The sequence below is a fragment of the Mus pahari genome, chromosome 23, assembly GCF_900095145.1.
Source record: "Mus pahari chromosome 23, PAHARI_EIJ_v1.1, whole genome shotgun sequence".
NCBI classification, from domain to species: domain Eukaryota; kingdom Metazoa; phylum Chordata; class Mammalia; order Rodentia; family Muridae; genus Mus; species Mus pahari.
The window spans coordinates 28869112-28893121 of NC_034612.1; the positions used below are offsets into that span (position 1 = coordinate 28869112).

General features: G+C 52.1%; 1 protein-coding gene across 1 annotated transcript in view; it reads left to right on the forward strand.

Moving 5' to 3' along the window:
* Fam20c (FAM20C golgi associated secretory pathway kinase) overlaps positions 1-21595 on the forward strand; it is a 55961-nt gene extending 34366 nt beyond the window's left edge. The window contains exons 4-10 of the mRNA XM_021222687.2: positions 5869-5961; positions 7711-7826; positions 17543-17723; positions 18817-18926; positions 19048-19129; positions 19588-19647; positions 20641-21595. Of these exons, the coding sequence (XP_021078346.1) occupies positions 5869-5961; positions 7711-7826; positions 17543-17723; positions 18817-18926; positions 19048-19129; positions 19588-19647; positions 20641-20890 (892 nt within the window). The 3' untranslated portion in view covers positions 20891-21595. The remainder of the gene's footprint in view (positions 1-5868; positions 5962-7710; positions 7827-17542; positions 17724-18816; positions 18927-19047; positions 19130-19587; positions 19648-20640) is intronic.
* The last annotated feature ends 2415 nt before the right edge of the window (positions 21596-24010 follow it).

The following is a 24010-nucleotide window of genomic DNA, read 5'->3' on the forward strand; positions in this document are numbered from 1 at the left end:
AAAAAAAAAATTAAAAAATAAAAATAAATAAAAAAATACAACTCGTGCAGGGCTAAGGACATGGCTCAGTTGGTAGCGTGTTTGTCTAGCATACATGAGGTCCTGGGTTCTGTGTCTTGGCCCATTTTGGTCGCCTCCTGTGCATGCTAACCAGACATTTCATGTGACTTGCATCAAGTATCTGAAGTCTTGGGTCTTCGTGCAGGTGCCATGGGGCCTCCGGCATGTCATTGGACAGCTGATCCCTAGAGTCTGGTAGAAGGTTGGGGATGGCAGAGTTTCCAATCCTCAGCCAGGTCCTGATCCCATAGAGCCCTGTCCACCAGAGGCTCATGATGTAGACTCTGTGCTGTTGGGAGATTATGAGCATCCTTCCCCGGGGTAGCTGGGTACAGGCAAGTCATACTCTTTGTGGATGATGGGTGGGGGCAGCCTACAGGGTCCAGAGACTCAGTGGGGTGCCCACTGCAGTAGCCCTGGCTTTGGTCGAATGAAATCATAGAAACTTGCTAAAATGCAGGTCGCTGGGCCCAGCACTCAGACTCTGGCCCAGCAGGTCGGAAGTGTCTGGGGCCCCTCATTCGTAGCAGAACCTTCACGCACACATACGCAAGGGCAGTTTGGCTGCTGGTAGCCTCAGAACCTGGTTTTAAGAGACACTGAACCCCCAAAGTTGTGGAAGCTGTCTGTACCCATAGTCATGTCACCTGAGTGCTCTGAGAGATCCAGGGTGACCGGCAGCCCACATGAAACCCAGAGTCATGGGGAGTCTGGAATGAACTGTCTCCAGGTGGAGTGAGAGCCAGAGAATGATTAGTGGCCTGGGGAGAGGAGCCCCCGCTTGGGGGACATCTGAGGACCCTTCCTCCCTTTACCTCACCTTCACTCTGGGTTCTTCTTACATTTCTCTATTATTGTGCAGCAAGGGAAAATGAGACCTGAGGGGCAAATGTAGTTCCTGCCCCTCCCCAGGGGCAAGGTTCCATAGGGCAGAGTTTTGAGTCTCTCTGGAAGGGAAGAAAGAACAGAACACTGGGAGCCACAGGTCAGATCAAACGTGAGGTGCCCAAGGGGCATTTAGAACAAGAGAAGTACATCTCTGAATAGAACACACTTGCCACTTCTGTGAACCCTTGGGCTATTCCAGGAAAGAAGGCTAGGAGGCAGGGACACCTGCAGGCTGTGATGTGGGGGTGGGACAATTGCCGAGGGTCTGGGACTTCAGCCAGCTTCCGTGGAAGGTAAGAAGGCGGGTGTCTGAACCCAGGGATGCGGAACCAGGAATCAGGTCAGGCCAGGGGCTCTTTCAGGGAGCCACTTGGATCTGAGAAATGTCACCTCCTCAAAGAAGCAGCTGGAGGAAGGGAGGGAGGGAGGGAGGGAGGGTTGGTCAGATTGTGGGCAGGAAGGCTGGTCCCTGCTCAGCACCAGGATGAATGCTGCCTGATTGTCCTTGGGTCAGTGTGTGGAGGTGACCACAGGGTGATGCTCAGTTGCCCACTTGTTTTGTGCTCTGACAGCAGCTCTGAGGCAAGCCTTGGCTGTGCTGGGGATCCTGAGAAGGGAACACCCCCATCCCCTAGGCTTCCACCAGAGCCGGGCTGACAATGCCCTCCAGTGTCACACTGCCAAGTGCTCCTGGGGAGGAAACCCCCACCCCTGCTCTGACTTTACCCGCCAGAATACGACCTGCAGATGAGTCAGCCAAGTCAGGCTTTCCAAAAGGGGAAGAAGGCACAGCACTGGCAAAAGCCAACTGTGTGTGTGTGTGGGGGGGGGGGGGGAGGTCGGGTCACAGCTGTCCTGAGGCATCCGGCAGGTAGGAGGGAAGAAAGCTTAAGTCAGCAAAAGTGGTCGTGCAGGTTGTCTTCCCTTCTCTTTTCTTTCTTCTTTTTTTAATTTTAATTTTAACTTTAAGACAGGATCTCAAGTAGCCCAGAATGACCTTGAACCTCCAGCCTCTACCCCTGCAAGTACTAGGGTGACAGGTATGCACCATCGCACCCGGTTTATGTGGTACAGGGGATAGAACCCAGGACCTCATGCACGCTAGACAGACACTGTACCAACTGAGCCATGTCCTCAGCCCCACACAGGCTGTATTTTAACAACAGGACCCATGCAGTCCGGAGGAAAGTTGCTGCTGATGGGTCCCCCCAGCTCTGAGGATCTTCAGGTGGGTGGGAGGTAGTCAGGCTGCCTTTTCAAGTCCCCTCTGCACAGCTAGAAAGCATCAGAGGAGTTTGTCCTAGCCCCTTCTCTCTAAAGTCCCCCCAACAGCCTGTTCGGTAGGGTGTCTGTGTGTCACACACATGTGCACATTGTTAATATACATGGAGTTCCTACGTGTGCTATATGACTGTATGCATGGGTCAGCATATGCACACTTGTGGTGGGTGGTCAGAACTTAACCATCTCAGCCCTGCATGGCCCCTCAGCAGCCACTGTGTGGTAGATACTCATTCAGCAAGCTTATCAGCCTGTCTCTGGGAGAGGGGAGGCTGGGGACAGAGCTCAGCCATTCAACTGCTTGCTTAGGCATGGGTCTCAGAGACCACTGCGCACGGGCCCCGTGCCGTTACAGTAGGCGGCTGAGAGCAGCGAGGGGCGAGACAGATTCTTTCAGCTTTACACCCGGGTAAGCAGTAGGACACGGGGTGCACATTTGTAGGACACGGGGGAGCACATTTGTAGGACACGGGGTGCACATTTGTGACCTTAGCATGGGTAGTCTGAGACAGACGATTCCAGGAGCTTTCAGGCCAGCGAGCCGGGCCAATTTAGTGAGTTCCAGGCCAAAGAAAGAACTGAAAGGGAAAAAAAAAAGTGGACAAGGCTGGCCTGGTGGCATATATTTCTACTCCCAGCAGTTAGGAAGCAGAGGCAGGCAGGTCTCTGTGAGTTCGACACCGGCCTGGTCTACATAGTGAGCCCCAGGACAGCCAGAGCTACGTGAGAATCTGTCTGAGAAAACAAACACTAACAAAAGACAAACAGATGGGATGGATGCTCCTGGGAAACAGCACTCAGCGTGCTCCTCTAGCTTGCACACGCACCCGGGTACGGCCACTGCCATTCCTAGTCATCAGCCTGTCAAGCTGAGTGGCCATCGAGCCATGTGAGGGGCACACACACACACACACACACGCACACACACACCCATTCCTAGTCATCATCCTGTCAAGCTGAGTGGCCATCGAACCATGTGAGGGGTACACACACACACACACACACACACACACACACACGCGTGCGCGCACACACACATGCATGCACACGCGCGCACACACACACATGCATGCACGCGCGCACACACACCCCCATTCCTAGTCATCAACCTGTCAAGGTGAGTGGCCATCGAGCCATGTGAGGGGCACACACGCGTGCGCACACACACACACACACACACACACACACACACGCCATTCCTTGTCATCAACCTGTCAAGGTGAGTGGCCATCGAGCCATGGGCCCACATTACCCCTCACCACACACACGCACACGCACACACACACGCACACGCACGCACGCACACCTTCCTATACTGGCTTCTGGAAGACTAAGGAGGATATGTCTGATCAAGTCTTATTCAGGGAACTATCAGAGATGGTTGGCCACTGCCTGCCACCTGAAGCCCACCCAGGCCACTTGTACATACCTTGTACGTAAATCTCATCACTCAGCAGTGTGGGGGGCATCATCCTCGCTTGACAGTGAGACTGAGGACTAGAAGGGCCCAGCAGCCTCAGCTGTGTCTCTGCAAGGAAGGATCTAAAGCTGGAAGGTGTGTAGGGCTCCATTGTGGAAGCATCCAGGCCTAGGCGGCCCGAAAGTGCCCATAGATCAGGGCTGAACCCCAGGACCACATCCTGGGAGGAGTTCTCGCTCGAGTGTATGGCCTGGGGTGGAAGCAGGGAGCCAGGGAGCGTCCAGATTTCATGCTAACCTTGCTTCAGACAAGACATCGGGCAATGGCAGGCTGACAATTCCACATCAAGGTCGAATTACATCAGCAGAGAGAACTTTGATGCTTGTGGAATGACGGTGACCTTTCATAGCTACCTGGCTTTGTATCTTTGGCTGGCAAGGAGATGGGGAAGGTCAAGTGCCAGTCCTTCCAGGGTTGTCTCGTGCTCATTATGGGAGGCAGGGGTGTTAGTGCCTAGAGAGGATGGGCATGTGCGCATGCACGCACACGCGCGCGCACACACACACACACACACACACACAAACACACACAGACATACACACAGGCATGGTGCCAAGGCCTGTGAGTCCAGGATGGGTGCATGAGAGCCCCTGACCAGCATCAAATGACCTTTGAACTTCCTGACTGAGAAGGCCCTGCGGGGTCTGAGGGTGCCCCTGTCCGTTCTTCAGGCTTCCTGTTCTCAGCTGGTCTCCCACAGTCCTGAGAGCTCAGGGTCATGCCCTTTGATATAGAAAGTGTCTTAAGTTGAGAGGCTTGCTCCAAGGGCTCTAAAGCTTCCTCTGGTGCAGCAGAAGGTTTTCTGTGGTTGTGGATGTGAACAACATCAGACCAGAGGGCCAGATGTGGCCAACGCTCACCACTTTGATTCTTCTGAGCAGGGATGCAGACATGAGGCAATTGCAGCCTCTCTTCCTCGGGAGCAGATTCTGATGTGCCTAGCACCTCCTTTGCTCACGTTCTTGAACAGTCCCAGATGGCCTGGCATCAACCCTCCAAGACCTGCCATCCAAGAGAAGGTGCCAGGGCAGTGGGGCAGGAGTAGGAGTTACAGGGGATCCCTGGACCACAGTATGTGTTCTTTGCTGTGTGCTACCTCTGTCCCTCTGGGGCCAGGGCAGGTCATCACCAAATACCCAGCCTCACTGAATGAATACACAGCCATAGGGACAGAGCAACAGGACCCAACAGACAGAAACCCAGGCAGGGCCTGCTCTTTACCCAAATCCCCTACTGATGAAGTTTCTAAGTGTGGGCCAGGAAAAGCATGTGTCCTCACCTGGCACACAGTGTGTCTGCCTATAGGGTGTTGGACGTACACTGAAGAATTTAGGAAACAGAGCAACAAAACAGACAGCTAGGAAGCCATGAGCCTTGTGGGGTTAGTGCCTTGAAAGTGTGACACACTAGGAATTTAAATAATTTTAGGGAGTGTGTGTGTGTGTGTGTGTATACATGCATGTGCAAGTGTGTACCCATATGTGCCTGTGTGCATCTGGACTTGAGTCAACAGCAGGTGTCACCCTTAGGCACCATCTACCTTGGATTTGTTTGTTTGTTTGTTTGTTTGTTTGTTTGTTAGCTTTAAAATTAGGGTCTCACTCTGCAGCCCTGGTTGACGTTGGGTTTGTTTTCTCCTCAATGGCCAGAAACTCACCGCAGAGGGTTGGACTGACTAGCCAGTAAGCTCTGGGGATCCTCCGGTCTGCCTCCCCCAAGAACTGGCTTTTTAAGTGTGGGTCCTGAAGATTAAACTCAGGTCCCTATGCATCCAAAGCATTCATTAGTCATTTGAACCATCTCCCCACTGCCTATAATTTATTTTTAAAAGAAACATATGTTTATTTATGGGGCACGGTGCAGGGGAGCAGTGTGATGCCGCAGCACACGTGGAGGTCAGAGGACAATTTGTAGGCATTGCTTTGCTCTGGCCATGTGGGTCCTGGGGGTTGAAATCAGGTCTTCGGCTTTGGCAGCAAGCACCTTTAGCCACTGTGCCATCACACTGGCCCTTTCATTTAACCCTCGATGATGATCCTCTGACACCTGGAAATGGGTGTCAGCTTGAGTTCCAGCTGCACCCACACCTCCGCTTGTCCCCTCAATCCAGAGATTCCCCTCTATGACAGACTCTCCTTGTCTCTATCTGTGTTCTACAGGCAGACGAGGGAGCAGGAGACGCCACCTGACTTTTTTTATTTCTCTGACTATGAGAGGCACAATGCAGAGATCGCTGCCTTCCACCTGGACAGGTGAGTCCCCTCCTTTCACACTGCCAACAGCCATCTGGATCCAGATTCATCTATGTAGTCGTGCATGCCACCTACAGAGAAGCATGGGCCTGGCCTTAGGAGTGTTTGTAGCCACAGGAGAACCTCAGGTATCATTCCTCAGGAGCTGCCCAGTATTCAGAATCACTAGGACTCTTCAAGTAGACTAGGCTGCTGGCTGGCTGGCTGGCTGCTGGCTGCTGGCTGGCTGGCTGGCTGGCTGCTGGCTGGCTGGTGTGCCCCAGGAATCCTCCTGTCTCTGCCCCTCAGTGCTGGGGTTATAAGCATGTGCCACCACACGTGATTGCTACAGACTGAACCCAAACTAAGCTGTCTCCCCAACGATACATGATACCCTCATTGCATTTATGATCCTGGTGGGCACTGCCCTTCCCACTGAATCCAGCAAAGAGCTGCAGGAGCACATGGCACACCATTGGAAATAAAGGGGAAAGAAATCAGGGCAGAGAGAAGAGCTCGGCATTGTGGGTGGGTTTGAACGGGTCAGGAAGGCACCTTGGAGGGAAGGATGTTTTGGTGACAATAGTGGGAGGCTTTGTCACTTGTCTCTTGAGGAACAGCCTTGACCCAGTGGAACCTGGATCACTGTAGGTTCCACGTGGCCCTGTCAGTACCATGAGGAGCTGTTCACAGGCCTAATCCTGGGGTCCTCTCTGAGGGGTACAGACGAACCTCTTCCCAGGCAATAGCAGAGGAGTATGACTCAGTATTCATCCCTTGAGACCCTCCTGCTTGTCCCACAGCTATGGCTAGACCTAGATCTTACCTAGGCTGTCATGGGATGGCCCAGACTGCAGAGTCCAGGCTCCATCTTTCTTACAGGATCCTAGAAGACTTGGGGAGATCACAGAGCTTACACGGGAACTAGAAATCCTCAGAAGCCAGATATTTAAGCATCCTGAACCCAGAAATCCTCTGTGACAATAGTGACTTTGCACCAAGAGGTCGCCCAAGTTGCCTGCTTAGAAACCAGCCATGATGCCTGAAGAGATTAGATGACTCCGCTGTTAAAGTGCTTGCACATCTGGGGTCTATCCCAGACGGTGGCGCATACTTGCAGTTCCAGTGCCGGGGAGGGAGAGACAGGAGGACCTCTGGGGTTTGATAACCGGTCAGTTTAGCTCGATCAGTGAGTTCCAGGCTGGGAGTCAAGGTCTATGGCTCCTGAGAAATGAACCCAGGTTGATCTCATGTGCTGCACCCACATGTATGAACCCACATGTGTACACACACATGAAAACAGTCATGAAGCTTGAGGTGGCAGGATGCTGGCTGCAGCTCTTATGAAGCCGTTGGGGCCCCCTCATCACGGGAATGTGGTCTGTCCATCCCTCCACAAGGACAGCTCATCTCCACATCCTGTGTCAGCAGGAAAAAGCTAGCATTGGGCATCTCCATTTAATTAAGCAAGCGGCAATGTGTGCAGAAAGACACCCATTAAGTGGGTAATTTAATTTAATTTCCTTTTAAATATAGCCCTGGAATGAGGGCACATTTTAGTATCGAGTCGCCTGGCAGGGACAGAGTCAATGCATGATGCATAGAGGCTCCAATCGTTTTGGGGTTGCACACTTTCCTGGCACTGATGGTTCTGGGCTGTGCTGAGCCCGAGAGCCTCTGTGGCAGAAAACTGGAGAGCAGTGGTAGAGCGTCTGGCTGCTGCAGACCGATGAGAACCCGCCTCAAGAACTCCCCACCTTTTCCCACCAGGATCCTGGATTTCCGCAGAGTCCCTCCAGTGGCTGGTAGGATGATCAACATGACCAAGGAGATCCGGGATGTGACACGGGATAAGAAGCTATGGAGAACCTTCTTTGTGTCTCCAGGTAGCTGGGGATAGGATAGGATGGGGGACTCACGTGGCCTAGGTCACATGCTGGCCTTGGTCAGCTCTAAGAAGCTTAAGGATTAGATTACTCTTCTTGTTGCTCAGATAAAATATCTTGAGAAAAGCACCTTCAGGAAGGAAGGGCTTACTTGGCTCATAGTTGAAGGGTGCATGGCCCATCATGGTGGGAAGACATGGCAATGGGAACACGAAGCAGCTGCTCACACCGCATCCACAGTCAGGAGGCAGACAGAAATGGATGCTGGGACTCAACTCATTTTCTTCTTTTCATTCAGTCTGGGATCTCAGCCTGTGGGATGGTGCTACACACCCTGAGGGCGGGTCTTTCCACCTCAGTTAACCTAATCACAAAAATTCCTTACAGACACGTCCAGAGGTGTGTCTCCTAGGTGACTTTAAACCTGTCAAGTTGATGGTCAGTATCAACCATCATAGAAACCATGGAACTCATCTAGCAGCTGTTTCCACTAAGGGTGGCATGCTGCCTCCTGTGTGTGACATGTGTATGTGCCAATCTGCAGACATATGGTCTTTTAGTGACACCTTCCTGTGCCCAGACAGAGGGGTTTCCACTGTGGTCCAGTGTGCACTTAAGTTAATTGATTGATTGATTGATTGATTGATTGATTGATTGGAATCTTTGTTGCTCTTAGGCTGTTCGGTTGGTTTGAGTTGGGTTGGGTTTGGGAGGAGGAACAGGGTCTCATTCAATAGTCTAGGCTGACCTGAAACTCATTATGTTCACCAGAATGGCCCCAAACTCCATTTTCCTGTCTTGGCATCTTAAGTGCTAGCATTACCAGTGTGAGCCATCACACGTGGCTGCTGTTTTATTTGTTTGAGACAGTCTTGCTTCGTAGCCCAGGCAGGTCTTGAACTCAGGATTCTCTTGCCTCTGCCTCCAAAGTACTTGCTGACAGGCCTATGCAACTACAGCTGACCTGCCGTATATTCTTGAACTCTAGCCTTTCTTGGAAGCCTCTGGTAGCCTGGCCACTGGAGCCCTGCTCTCCCAAACCTTTCTAGATCAGCCAGGGAGACTGTCGCCTGGAGATGTGGGCAGTTGTCTTTCTCTGAGGGTAGAGTTGCTGGCCATAGATCTCTGGTGCCACCAGAGAAGGTCACCACTGGATGCCCTGCTTTTCAGGGAGATTGCATGTTGTGTGGCTGGGGTATTCACACTGGTGAGACTTCAGACTTCACACCGTGAATCCTTTGAGCACACAGAAACCAAGTTGTGTCATACTTGTCTCAGTGGGCATTCTAACCGCGCTGCCGTAGGCTCAGTTGGCATATGTGCTCTCGAGTCTCCCTGTGGTCTGGCCCTGTGGCAGGCTGCTTATTTCACGACTCTCTGATGCCCTCCCAGCTCTGGCATGCACCTTCCACCTACCATATTATTGTTTGTTGTTTTTTATTTTTTGTATGGTATATGTGTGTAGAGGGTATAGTGTGAGTGTGGTATATGCATATATTTGTGTGTAGTGTGTGTGGTATGTATGTACATGGGGTGTGTGTATAGTGTGTGAATGTGTGTGCGTGTGTGTGTGTGCGTGTGCGTGTGTGTGTGTGTGTGTGTGAGAGAGAGAGAGAGCATGCACACACAAAGTTGACCTCAGATACATTCCTCAGTTGATCTCCACTACGACTGAGCCAAGGTTTCTTTCTGAACCAAAAATCTCACCAATCCTTGTTGTACCAACTAGCCAGCTAACCCTAAACACCCCCGTCTCTGTCTCCTGGGTACTAAGGGTACAAGTGGCTGCCACATCAGCCCGGCTTTTCCTAGAGCTCTGAACTGCAGCCTTCACGTTTGACAGTAAACAGTTTGTCCACTGAGCCATGTTGTGCTGTTGAGATTGGGTCTCATGTGGCCCAGGCGAGTCTGGAACTCTCTGAGTAGCCAAGGATGACTTGAAGATCCTGATCTCCCTGCTTTCACCTCTCAAGTGCTGGCATGACAGGTTTGAAACAACACCTACTTGTTTGTTTGTGTGTTGGTTGTTCTGTTTTGTTCTGTTTTATGCAGTGCTGAGGATGGAAACTAGGGCTTCATTCATGTGAGCCAAGCACGCCACCAACTGGGCTCCAACCCCAGCCTGTAGTGTACTATATATATACTCTGCACTACACATTCTAAAGTTGCCAGAAATCCTCTAGACATCCTACAAAGAAGAATGGACTGGCAGGGTGGGGGTGGGGGAGTGCAAAGCAGCTGCCCCCAGGGAGCCACACTCTCCTGATAGTGCAGGCAGGCGGGGAACTCCACCGGTGCCTCACAACCCTGCAGTTCCCGCAGATACATCCAATTAAGGCCTTCATTAGCTTTATCATCAGTCTGGGTGGCACACAAAAGCCAACCTAAAAGCTCTAGCTTGTCGCCTCTGCGGATCAGCACTCTTTTCCTAGCTGTATTCATAAATGTGCCAGAACTGAGGCCATGAACCCACGCCTTGCTGAAGCTCTGCTTTCACCATCCACCATCTCAGATTCCATTGATAAGAGGAAATAGAGGAGCTGGGGAGCTGGCTCAGCAGGCAAGAATGCTTAGTGCATAAGCATGAGGCTACAAGTTCAAATCCATCCCCCCCCCCCAGCACACACAGAAAGACTGGGCATGGACCCTCGCCTGTAACCTCAGTGCTGTAGGAAATGGAGACAGGAGGGTCACTGGGATTCCAGATACAGTGAGAAATTTGTCTTAAGGGTATAATGGCTTGAATAGGACACCTATTTTCTGGCCTCTGTGTATGCATTTACATGCACATGCACACACACACACACACACACACACACACACTGCACCACACCACACCACACCACGCCATGCATGCCCAAAATAGAGTTTCTTAAATAAGTGGAGACACACATTCACCTTTCCTTGGACCATAGTGCCTGGCTCCTTGTGACCATCTATCAAGAGCTGGACAATCCTGGGTGGAGTCTCTGAGGTTGGCTGTACCAGAGGCATATCGCTCATTAGATGCTTGGGCCCACCAGACAGCCTGTGCTGTAGATAGGAAAATTCACTCAACGAGCTGAAGCCCGCCTCTCAACCTGGAACCCCCTGGGTTTCTGCTAATATTCTCATTCTTGTCCCCTGCCTGCCTCAGCCATAGGGACTGGCCCTGATGGCCACTCACTTCTGCAGCCTCGGGTCTTAGCATCTCTGCCATCCAACCCTAGCTCCTTCCACTGCCCACAGGGACTGACCACCACACCCCCAGCTGTGCATACCACTTAGGTACCTAGGGCTGAGCTGCAGCCTGCCCGTGCTTGGAGACCTCACAGCTTCTTGTCTTTTGCTGCACAGTTTGATCCAGCATGTGTGTATACTCGCATCTGTATTCATTTTTATATGTATGTATGTATTTACTCATTCATGTTTGCATGCACTCATACATTTAGATGTGTGCACTCATTCATGTTGGTATGCATTTGTTCATGTAGATGTGTGCACTCATTCTTGTGTGGGCACTCCTTCACATGTACGTACCCATTTTGCAGGTACGTACATGCATACTTCTGGAGACCAGAGAACACCCTTAGGTGTCCTACCTTGGACGATGGCCACCTTGTCTTTCAAATCAGGGTCCCTCACTGGGACCTGGGGCTCACTGATTGCATCAGGCTGGCTGGCCAACGAGCACCAGGGATCCTTTTATCCCCACTAGCCCAGCCCTGGCATGACAAGCCCATACCACCGTGTTCATCTTCTTTATGTGGGTTCTGAGGATGGGCTCAGGTTCCCATGCTTGTGTGACAAGGTTCTTACTGACTGGGTCATCTCCCCAGGCCCGATTTTCACCCTATTCTCAGAGGCACTACTGTTAGGCAACATGGCTGACCTGTGGCTTCTCAGACCCAGCAAGTACTCTCTCTATTTCAGCCCAGGCTTCAGTCCTGGGTTCTCAAGTGAGAACAGCAAATAAAGATGATTCTGAGCAGGTCAGGCAAGGGTCTAAATGCCAGTCATTGCTGAGAACACTCCCTTCCAGGGACACACAGGCTGGATATCACTCACCTAGGCCACCCACTCACAACAGAGCTGCAGGCTCAGGACTCAAGCTAGCGGTGAGAGTCTCACCCGCTGCTGTCGTGGGACCAGGTAATACACCCACCAGAGCTCTCAGATAACGTGTGGAAGGTAGGACAGCCATCGGTAATTCCCCAGCTGGGTTCACAGAGGGCCTGCACTCCACCTCCTGACAATGTCTGTATCTCTGCCCAGACTGGGAGGGCCCAGGTGTTCCAAGCACTTTTGCCAGCCTCTCCTACTTCCCTGGATGGGTGTGAGGAAGGTGTCAAATGGTGTTCTGTGTGTACAGTTGCTTGTTTGTAGGTATGTGAGGGTGTGTGCACATGTGTGCTTATGTGTATGTATGCAGATGTCAACTCTGGCTACCATTCCTTGGGAGCATTTAACCTTGTTTTTTTTCTTTTTTTAATACTGGGTCTCTCCTTGGCCTAGAGCTCACTGAGTAGGTCCAGAGAACCTCCCGTCTCTATTACCCAATGCCAGGACTACAAGTGTGCACCACCACCACCACCACACTCAGCTGCTGCTGCTGCTTCTTCTTCTTCTTCTTCTTCTTCTTCTTCTTCTTCTTCTTCTTCTTCTTCTTCTTCTTCTTCTTCTTCTTCTTCTTCTCCTCCTTCTCCTCCTCTTCCCCTCCCCCTCCCTCTCATCCCCTCCCCCTCCCTCTCATCCCCTCCCCCTCATCCCCCTCCCCTTCCCCCTCCCTCTCCTCCTTTATGTGGGTTGGGAAATGGAGCTCCACTATTCACGCTTCCCCAGCAACGGCTATACTTGCTACCTCCCTGACTCTCCATGTAGTATTTAAAATGCCATTTACCAAGCTCAGTGCTCTAAACACAGACATCCATGTAGTAATTCCCTCCACCATCAGGACAGGACCCTCAGCTCCTGCCCCTTGCCAGCCCATGCCGCCGGCTGTCGCAGCTGGGTCACTGTACTCTCTCTGCTTTGGTCCATTTGGGGACCCAAAGATGGCCTCTTAGCTTTGGTTCTGTGACTCAGTACTGTGACCTTAAGATCTGCCTGGGTCACTTCAAATGTCCTCAGGGTCAGTTCTGCATCCCTGGAGATGGTTTGCCAGCAGTGGCATTCCACTTACAGCTTGGCTTTTACCTGCTGGTGCCGTTGGGTGGGTACAGTTGAGGAAATCACCCAGTGTGAATCAGAGGAATTAGGACAGGCAGAAGCAAGTCAGGAGCTCGGTAGACTGTGTTTTCTATAGCCTGAGGGCCCCAGCAGCCCTGCTGAGGCACTATACACATCTCATGCGGGTATGTGGGGTTGAAGCAGCAGTTGGAGATGTGGGCTTCTGAGACAGCAACTGTCAAGGTCACATCCACTGCAGAGTCAGTGTACTGTGGGCTTAGTCATTTTGAAATAGTGAAGGATTCTGGATTTTGTTTCTTTTTATTTTATTTTATCATTTGTTTGTTTGTTTTGCCCATGAACATGCACAAGCCGTTGCCTGTGAAGCCCATTGGTCAGTGCCAGCTGTCTCTTCTTCAATCGCTCTCATCCTTAGGTTTTTGTTTTGTCTTACAGACTCAGCTAGACTGGCTGGCCATTAAGCCCAAGGGATCCAACCATTTCCCACATCCCTAAAGCTGGCATTACAGGCAAGAGATCTAGGGATCTCGTTTAATAAACAAAAGATGAAGCTAAATGCTCATCCGAGCAGATAAGACACATCTTTTGTCGCTGTGGGCTCCTTCCCATCCTCAGCAGGAGACCTCAGCCGATTGTCCTGCACATCCCATGGACTCCCCACACTGGGGACCCACCATTGTCATGTCGCCTCTCCATGTCCCCCCTGAAACTGCTGCTCCAATCAGCTAGCCCACAACTCCCCTTTTGCAGCTCATGGTGAGGCTCCTGGTCAGTTACTAGTCATTGGTTAGCTCCCAGGAACCCCAAGAATCTTCCCGACTGTCAGGGGTCCCCTAAGATGATGGTTCATCTGGCCTGGATGGTTCCCTCTTGACATGCAGCAGAACGGAGGACACTGGCCACTCCTGAACAGTCAGCTCCGCCTAGCTGTCCCTGCCAGACCACTCTGCCCTGTGAGCCAGTTTCTTCCGAGTACCTTCCAGATGTCTGGTTTCCTCTGAAGTGCAGGGTCCCGGAGGCAGCTTTGATCTCACTTTAGAAAGCCAGGTCTGTTTAGATTCCCCGTTTCTGCTGTGCTTGTGCTTCTAGATCCTTCCGCTGCCAAATTTGCCATTGCTGCTTCTGAGAGCTAAGTGCAGCTGGAAAGCCTTTGATCACAGCAGACACCCTTCTCCTTGTGAGCAGCTCTGCTGTGGGGCAGGCCTCAGAGGGGCCTTCTGTAAGCTTGGCTCAGAGCCTTGGACACCATCCTGAATTCAGGGTAGCTACTGGGAAATAAAGTTCAGGCAGGGCAAGTAACTGCCCCAACAGCACACAGCTGAGAGGCCAGAGAGCATCTCTGAAGCCCCCCAGGTCTAAGGAACAGGCCTTTTGCTGTCTCTGTGTTGTTCTGAAATTCACTCTATAAACCAGGCTGACCTCAAACTCACAGAGACCTCTGCCTCCTAAATGCTGGGATTAAAGGTGAGTGCCGCCACCACCCGACTGCTGTCTCTTTCTGCTGACATGTCTCATATACCCTGGTCATCTATGCCCACCCTGTTTGTTTCTACAAAGCATTCGTGCCTTTGTGACCACAGGTCCCAGCATACACCTCCACCCCCACCCTGGCCTTGGCATCTCACAGCATCGATTAGTTTTGACCCTCAGTCAGCCTTTCCTTTCCTTGGTGTCTGGGTTTGGCAGGTGGTCATGGGACTGTCTGTCCTAACAGTGTACAGCCCAAATGTGCTTTGAGGACTAAGTAGGTTCCATGTGGATCTTCTCCCAATAGAAGGAATAACATCTGAGTGACAGTGCATCTGCAGCCTTTGTGTAACATGGAGGGCACAAAGGGCATATGTTCCTCTGTAGGGACTCCGACTCTGCTGAGGTGACCCTGGCGGGAGGACAGGCCTGTCTTGGATACTATGGTCTCTCCAGTCAGGACACAGGATCCATGAAGTAGCCGTGTGTTATATCATGATGGCTACCTGGCCTGAGAGCTCACTGGCCCTGTCTTCAGGCTGTGGAGGAGGAAGACCCACTGCCCCAGTAGGCTCTTTGACCGTAAGAGTCCACAGCTTTCCATAGCTCTGCCTTCGTTAATATGTCTCAAAAGATGCTCATCCAACCCCAGGTACCAGGGCACCTCAGCTTTGCCCCTAAGTTCCCCTTGTGTAATTCTCAGCCCTGCAGCACAGGTGAAGCCACTGAGCACAGAGATGTATGGGCTTTACCTCTGGTCACACAGCTTTCAGAACCCACCACCCCCACCTTAGGTGCTTCTGTGAAACCAGGTTGTGTGGAGCAGATGCAGGTTTCCGTTCCTCTTTCAGCATGATAGGCTCTGAGCCCAGCTTAGGTAGGGCCAGCAGGCTAACAGAGGCATCCAATTTCATGGTTCTGGCCAACAAGAGATGGGATAGAAATTTTGCTCCTGGAGACTGTGCTGTTGCCTGGCCTCCAATGCTTTTCTGTCCTAGGCAGGAGTGAAGGAGTCGGGGGGGCAGCTGTGTAAACTGCATCAGCACCTGGAGCTGCAGTGAGCTGGTCTCCTTTTGATCCTTTCCACCCTAATTACCCAGCACTGACTAGGGAATGAGGGTGGGGATGAAGCCAAGAAGGGAAGGGGAGATGAGAGGCAGTGAGCCTGGCCAGCCAGGACTTGTGTGCCCATGGGTGTGTCAGGAATCATAGAAAATGCATGCCCCCTCCTACCCCTGCCCCTTCCAGACCTGGTCCTGGCGATTCTCCAGCCTCCTTCTCCTCTGGAGGCTGTGTAGCATAGCTGAGCATTGAAGACTTTGCTTTATGTTAGTGTGTGTGTGTGTGTGTGTGTGTGTGTGTGTGTGTGTGTGTGTGTAAGAGAGAGAGAGAGAGATCCAGAGGCTGACATCAGATGTCTTACTCAATGTCTCTCCATCTTACTGCTTACCCAGCACCAACAAAGCCCTGAGCTCCATCCCCAGCACCACATAAATCAGACGTAGTGACGTAGTGACACCTTCCTGCCACGCCAGCACTTGGGAACTGGAAGCAGGAGTTCAGGGTCGGAGGCCCAGGGAGATGGCTCAGTCAGTAAAGTGCTTGCCTCGAAAGACAAAGGACTCTAGCTCAATCCCCAGACTCCATGTTTAATAATAATTAATTAATTAGAGCTAACGGTGGGGCTACACATTTGCAATACCAGTTATAAGGAAGTGGAGATGGGGCATCCCTGGCGCTCGCTGGCCAGTCAACCTAACCTGCTTGGCAAATGTCAGACAAGAGAGAGACCCTGTCTCCAAAACAAGGCGGACAGTGTCTGAGGGATGGCATCTGAGGTTGTCCATGTGAGTTGTGAGCAGGTGTGTGTGCGTGCGCGCGCGCACGCGCGCGCACACACACACACACACACACACATCCAAATTCATCATCTACATAGTAAATTTGACGCCAGCCTGGACTACCTGAAACCCTTTCTCACAAACAGAAAAAGAACTGTTTCCTTTCTCCGGTAGTGGCTGGCAGTGTTGAGGTGGCGGCTTCTTTCCTTTGTGAGCCACTGATACATGGAAATGTTTCTACATATATCTTATGTGCTGTGAAGCCAAGCTGGAGCAACCGGGTCAGAGCCAATCCTTCGTGTACTCTCCCCGACAGCCACCAGGCTGTCTGCCAAGTGTCTTCATCATGTGATGGCCCTGCTGGGATCCCATGTCTCTCTACCTCCTTGACACATGTCACCATATGGCTCTTTAGTCACAACCATCCAAGAGGGTATGAGCTGGTTCCTTACTGAGGGTTTGGTATGAGTTTCCCAGATGAAAGAGATATTGAATGTGTTCCCGTGAGCTTTATGACTATTTACCTCTGTGTGTGTGTGTGTGTGTGTGTGTGTGTGTGCGTGTTCATATGTGTTCACATGTGTGTAGGCCAGAGGTCAACTTTAGGAGTCTTTCAGGCACCATGTACTTTTTTTTTCTTTTCTTTTTGAGACAGGGTCTCTCACTTTACCTGGAGCTCACCAGGTACTCCACGTTGGCCAGCAGTGAAGCCACAGGGTCCTCCTGTCTTGCCTCCTGGCATGGGGATTATGAGCATGTGCTGTCATGCCCAGCTTTTTACATAAACTCTTTACATGGAACTCGGGTCCTCCTGGTTCTGGTGGTCTTTGCCGCTGATCTACCTGTCCAGACCCCATTCATATTCTTTTGGAAACTTATCCGCTCCTGTGTGTGTGTGTGTGTGTGTGTGTGTGTGTGTGTGTGTGTGTGTGGTTGCTCTCGGGTGAGGCTGTAAGTGCTCTCTGCAGGTAAATCCTAGACCTTCCTCCGGTGAGTGATTGGCATTTTCTCTGCTCTCAGGAGTAGATCTTAGGAGATCAGGGTGTGAGCAGGAAGTAGCTCTCACTGTGACAGGGTCTCACTTTGACTCCCCGTGGCTGGAGTTCTGCTCTGTAGACTGTCGGGGTATGGGATGGGAGGTGATGGTGACGCTGTGTGGCAAGGCCTGAGGTGTCTCGGGAGCAGTACTGTGGGCATCGCTAGGGGTGAGGGCCACTGACTGGATCTGTCCTTCCCCAGCCAACAACATCTGTTTCTATGGGGAGTGTTCCTACTACTGTTCCACCGAGCATGCCCTGTGTGGGAGGCCCGACCAGATCGAAGGATCCCTGGCGGCCTTCCTGCCTGACCTGTCGCTGGCCAAGAGGAAGACATGGCGGAACCCCTGGCGTCGTTCCTACCACAAGCGAAAGAAGGCAGAGTGAGTCAGGCACCTGCGACCTCGTGGGCCAGCTTCTGCCCACTGTGCAACCAAGGACACTGGGCCTGGAGTGGGGAGTCAGTACAGTCAAAAGAGGCAGCAAGAGCAGTGCAAAGACAGTTCTGCTTGTGCCACTGTGAGATAGGAGCAATGGTATGTCTTGGTTACTGTTGGTGACAAAGATGACATTTGGCTCACAGTTTGAGGGTTTGGTCCATCGTCATGAGGGAGGAATGGTGACAGAAGCATGAGGTAGCTGGTTACAATCAAGAAGCAGAGAGAGATGAGCTCACTTTCCCTGTTTTATTCAGCCCAGGACCCCAGCCTAGGGAATGGTGCCGCCCACACCCATTCAGTCAGTCTCTGCTTCAGTTAAACCTCTCTGGAAACATCCTCACAGACAGGCCCAGAGGCGTGTTTCCATGACGACTTTAAATCCAGTCGAGTTGACAATATTAACCACAACAGGGTTCCTATCTAAGATGTAGAAGAGGTGCTAGCTGATACTGGTATCCATTAAAACACAACCTCCGGGGCTGGTGAGATGGCTCAGAGGTTAAGAGTGCCGACTGCTCTTCCAGAGGTCCTGAGTTCAAATCCCAGCAACCACATGGTGGCTCACAACCATCTGTAATGAAATCTGATGCTCTCTTCTGGAGTCTGAAGACATCTACAGTGTACTTACATATAATAAATAAATATTAAAAAAAAAAAAACACAACCTCCCCCACCTACTGCCTGTCGGGTGCTAGAAAAGACACACACACACACACACACACACACACACACACCATTGGCATAAAAAGCATGATATCAGCTGATCGCGCCTTCAGCCCTGGACTCATCTAGGGCAGGAAGAATAGCTTCAGCACCTCCCAGGCCTCTATTACTAATAATTCAGTCTGTCCTAACGTGTGTCCCTGAAGACACTTCATCCCTGTTGTAAACCCTCTTTACAAAATGTGAACCTACTAGCCCTGTGCTCTGCTAAGCCAGGCAGCACCACATAATCTAGCCTGGAGCTCCCTCTTCACTCAGAGGAGATGCCCTCAGCCTTGGTTTCATATTGTCCCCTCTCCCCCTGCCGCTACAGGTGGGAAGTCGACCCTGATTACTGTGAGGAGGTGAAGCAGACGCCACCCTACGACAGTGGCCACCGAATCCTGGACATCATGGATATGACTGTCTTTGATTTCCTCATGGGTACGTCCCACAGGGCGTGCTGGCTACCAGGAATGCCTAAACACCTGTGGCTGGGGGTGACTGACACCCAGCTGAGGAGGGGCAGAAGCCTCTGAGCAGCTGTGCGTGCTTGTCCCTGCAGGGAACATGGACCGGCACCACTATGAGACCTTTGAGAAGTTCGGAAACGAGACCTTCATCATACACTTGGACAACGGGCGCGGGTGGGTCTTCTATGCCCTCCTCACCTATGGGGGGGGGGGACTAGTTTAGCCTGAGAAGCGATCCCTGGGACAGAGGAATCACCTGAGAGGCAAGGCCTAGGGCTCACCAGGGAAGTGGAGACTCCCACAGGGTGCTGGATTCATGACAGTGACTTGATGACAGTGACATGATGAGTACTTTCTATTATACCTGCTATTATACCCTGGGGAAACTGAGGCCAAAGGGCCCGTGGCTTGATGAGAACGGCCAACAAGCAGTTCTGTCTGCGAGAGGCCATTAACCTCTACTGCCGGTGCTGGACATAGCTGGGGTCAGCCGCGACACCGAGGAACCTCATGAGGTTGCCGTGGTCCTCCAGCATCATCATACTGGGAGGTGGGACCCTGAGGGCTGGGCCCTGGACCCGGCCAGGCTTTCCAGCTGCTAGGGCTCTGACCACTCTACCTTCATCCCACAGGTTTGGGAAATACTCCCACGATGAGCTTTCCATTCTAGCTCCGCTTCATCAGTGCTGCAGGTACGTGCCAAGCCTTTCATGGTCTCTTGCTGCCTCCCCCCCCCCCAGGCAGCCTGCATTACCTGAGAGGCCTGCTCCCACCCACTGGAGCACCAGCAGCCAAGCATCTGCAGACCAAGCCCATCCCACTTCACTGCCCATGCCTCCTCCTGACCCCTCTTCCCTAAGTCTCACCTGGGCACCCCCCACCTATAAGGACCCAAGGCCCAAACTAGGCAGTAAGTCCAGACAGGGTCCTTCTCTTCTGGACGCGGCTTCCAGATTCACCCACCCTACCCACCTTCCAGTCTCTCATAGCTCCCCTTCCCCAATCCCCGGTGGCTGGACATAGGCTCCCAAAGCAAATTACTTATCTCCCTTGGGAGACACAGAGTGTTCTTGGCCAGCTGAGGAGGGGCAGTCTCCCAGGTGACCAGTTAGCCTAGTCTTGGGTCAGCCCTCAGGACAGGGGGTGTCCATCTTGCCACCTGTCTTTCTGGATAGGTCTGTAGCAATGACTAGAACCTGTGGCAGGGAACATAGGGTCTCAACCTGTGGGTCACGACCTCTCTGGGGTCAAATGAGCTTTTCATAGGGGTTGCATATCATATATTTACATTCTGATTCATAACAGCAAAATTACAATTATGAAGTAGCAATGAAAATAATTGTATGGTTGGGGGGTCACCACAACATGAGGGACTGTATTAAAGAGCTGCAACACTAGGAAGGTTGAGAACCACTGGTCTAGAATGGCCCATCTCCATGTGACAGATCTCGGGCTTCCTTGTCTCTTTATCTGTCTCTGTTTATCTCTCTGTCTCTGTCTCTTTTTCTTAAGTCTGTCTCTCCATGTTTCTGTCTCTTGTCTTCATGTCTCTGTGTGTCTCTCTCCATGGCTGGCGCTCTCTCTCTCTCTCTCTCTCTCTCTCTCTCTCTCTCTCTCTCCAGCAATATGCCTCCCCACCAGAGCCATCTTTGCTTCCCAGTAGTGACACCTTACTCTCCCTGCAGGATCAGGAGGTCCACCTACCTGAGACTGCAGCTGCTGGCCAAGGAGGAGCACAAACTGAGCCTGCTGATGGCCGAGTCCCTGCAGCATGACAAGGTGGCACCCGTGCTCTACCAGCTGCACCTGGAGGCCCTGGACCGGCGGTTGCGCATAGTGCTGCAGGCTGTGCGAGACTGTGTAGAGAAGGACGGGCTGAGCAGTGTGGTGGAGGACGACCTAGCCACTGAGCACAGAACCTCCGCGGAGAGGTAGTGACCACGCCGCCCACGAGGAAGGAGGGGCACAGAGCCTAGCCACCTGTGAATTCAATGAATTCGGACGGGATGGATCATCCCCATAACCTGACCTTCGGCAGGGAGCGTGGGGTCTCCCTCGTGGTTCTGACAGGGATGTATGGGCCTCCAGTTCCAGCAGGAACCAAAGTACTCTGGACATGCAGCAGAGTGGCCAGCGCTCCGTCCTTCCCATGGGGAGGGACCTTTAACTCACTATTGTATACTTAACAAAAGGCTCACACTCCTGTCAATGGAGAACCATCCAGCCTACCGGAGATCACCTCCGGGCCACTTCAAGGACCTTCTGTGATGTGATCACACTCTGGCCCCCAACTACAACCCACTTTCTGCTCCTCCATCCTGGGGCCTCCTCTCTCAAAGGCTGTAGAGCTCTAGGAAGGGGAGGCAGTGATGGACATCATGGCCTGTGTTGGAGCAGATGAGCACCCAAGAATAGGTTTTTGGATACCAGTGACCAGCTATGCATTGTCTGCTGCTGCAGAGCAGTCAGCCTTATTAGTTGGTGGTGGGCACCACCTGCCTGCCTTGGCTGAGCTTTGGACAATGGGTGCCAAGACACTACGCAGAGCCCATGGCCCCAGGCCCAGCAGGCCAGCCTCGGGACATTTTTGTGGAGTAGTTTGCAGTGAGGTAACAGTGCAATAAAGATACAGCAAGCGTGTGCCATGGCTCTCTGGGGTGGGGACTCACTCCTTGGCACAGCTGTCCTCCTAGACAGCCCCCAAATGTGGCTAAGCTCTGCTGTTATGGTGTCTCTGTGTGGGTCTTCAGCCTGTTAGGGCTATGGAGGAAACGGCCTACCAAGCCCCTAAAAGGTAAGCAGACTAACAAGGTCTATGCTCCAGAGGGGCAGGGCAAGGGAGCCGGTAGGAGGCCAGCTATGACTCACCCCACTCCTGCAAAGCTTTGGGCTGTGAGCCACAGGAGGCCCTCCAAGAGTGGGATCTGCGCAGCCCTACATAGGGTGACAACATACCTGAGCAAAACCATAGAAGGAGTTGCCCAGGAGCCCATAAGAGCTGCAGGCCATTGCACTGCTGGCCCCAGGGCTCAGATCTCCTCTGCTGGAAGATAGCTCCTACCTCCTTGCAGTAAGCTGCTGCCGTGCTTGGCAAGGGCCAGGTCTTGTCCAGGAGAGGACAGTGGGGAGGACCCACTATTCGGCTGTGCACTCCTGAGTCATAAGAATGACAAAAAACAAAAACAAACAAACAAAAAAAACCAATGAAACAATGACCTGCCCCTATTCCACACATACCAAGCTGTCACCCTGTGGCTTGTTCATGTGCCACTTCCCTAGTAGGGGACGGGGTGGTCTGGGAGCAGGGTGCTCAGCAGAGGCACTAGAACCCAACAATTAAGTCATCGATGTTCTCAGACGCAATAGTACATGGCCTACATACGTGTATATATGTAGTTCAGGGTGTGTGTGTGTGTGTGTGTGTGTGTGTGTGTGAGAGAGAGAGAGAGAGAGAGAGTATGTGTGTTTGTGTGTGTGAGTACATGTGTGTATGTGTGTGTATGTGTTTGTGTGTGTGTGAGTGTATGTGTGTGAGTGAGTGTGTATGTGTGTATGTGTGTGTTTAAGCCAGAGGTTGAGGCCATGAATCTTCCCCTGCCACCTCTATCTAATTTTTTTGTTGTTGTTTTGTTTTGTTTTTCGAGACAGGGTTTCTCTGTAGCTCTGGCTGTCCTGGAACTCACTTTGTAGACTAGGCTGGCCTCGAACTCAGAAATCCACCTGCCTCTGCCTCCCGAGTGCTGGGATTAAAGGCGTGTGCCACCACACTCAGCTTACCTCTATCTAATTTTTAAAACAGGTTCTCTCACTGAACCTGGAGCTCACCAGTTTGGTTTAACTGGTTGGCCTGTGAGTCCCCGCAATACTCTTGTCTCTGCCTCCCCAGCACTGGAATTACAGATGTGCTCCTTATGTGTAATCTGAGGATGGACCTCGGACCCACAGGAAAGCGCTTCATGACCTGAGCCATCTTCCCATTCCCGTTTTCCTCCTTTAGTGGGAGAAAGTGAGGTGAGAAACAGGAAGCCAGCAGATTCCTGAGTTGGTAAACTCAGTGCCAGATGGATGCTGAGGGATGCTGAGGGATGCTGAGGGATGCTGAGGGATGCTGAGGGACGCTGAGGGATGCTGAGGCCTGCTAGACCCCAAACCCCTACCTGGTCTCGGAACGTTCTGCACAGCATGCCAGCAGATGACCTAAGACCACTGAATCACCAAGGGAATGAAACAGTGATTGACTGCCTGCCCCCACACCCCGCCCAAACTTGCCTCCCATCTTCCTGTCTCAGCACAAGGCCCTGTATTAACCCCACACCTCAAGAAGGAAGCATTGAACCACCATCTAGAAGTCTGGCCAAGAACAGGCCAGCCTCCTTTGTCAGTCCCAATGAAGGTTTCCAGTAGGTGGGGCATAAGTGTTGGCTTGTGCAGGTGTCCTGTCCATGACCACAGAGGTCACAGGGCATCTCATCACCATTATCCCCATCCCTCCAAGATACTCCATATTAACCAGCCCACGGAGCCCTGTGGCAAGCCTGGCTGAAAAGCATGTCTTCATCCCTTGCTTGCAGAAGTGACAGACATAGAGACATGCTCAAGTCACTAGACCCGTGAGGAATGCAAATGGACAGACGTCACCCAGGGCAGACGTCTATAAGGGATGAAGGGAGGTACAAGGCACATCCCATATCCATGGGTTGATGTCCAACTCCTAGTGTGACAGGGGACAAGACCATGGTGGAGGAGAAGAGGGTGAATGAGTTCACCCAGATGGCCCTAATCCAGGGCCATAGGTCCTTATAAAATGAGGTCAAGCCAGGTGTGGCAGCTCATGCTGGTAATCCTAGCATTTGGAGAGCCGAGGCAGGAAGATGGCCAGCCTGGGCTAGAGCGAGACCCCCATCTCAGAAAACAAAATAAGTCCAGTGAGATGGGTAAAGGACCTTGCCACCAAGGCTGACAACCTGAGTTCAGTCCCCAGGACCCACAGAGTGAAAGGGGAGAACAGATGGTTATGAGCCACCCGGCACAGATGCAGTGCAAATGGGAAGACCA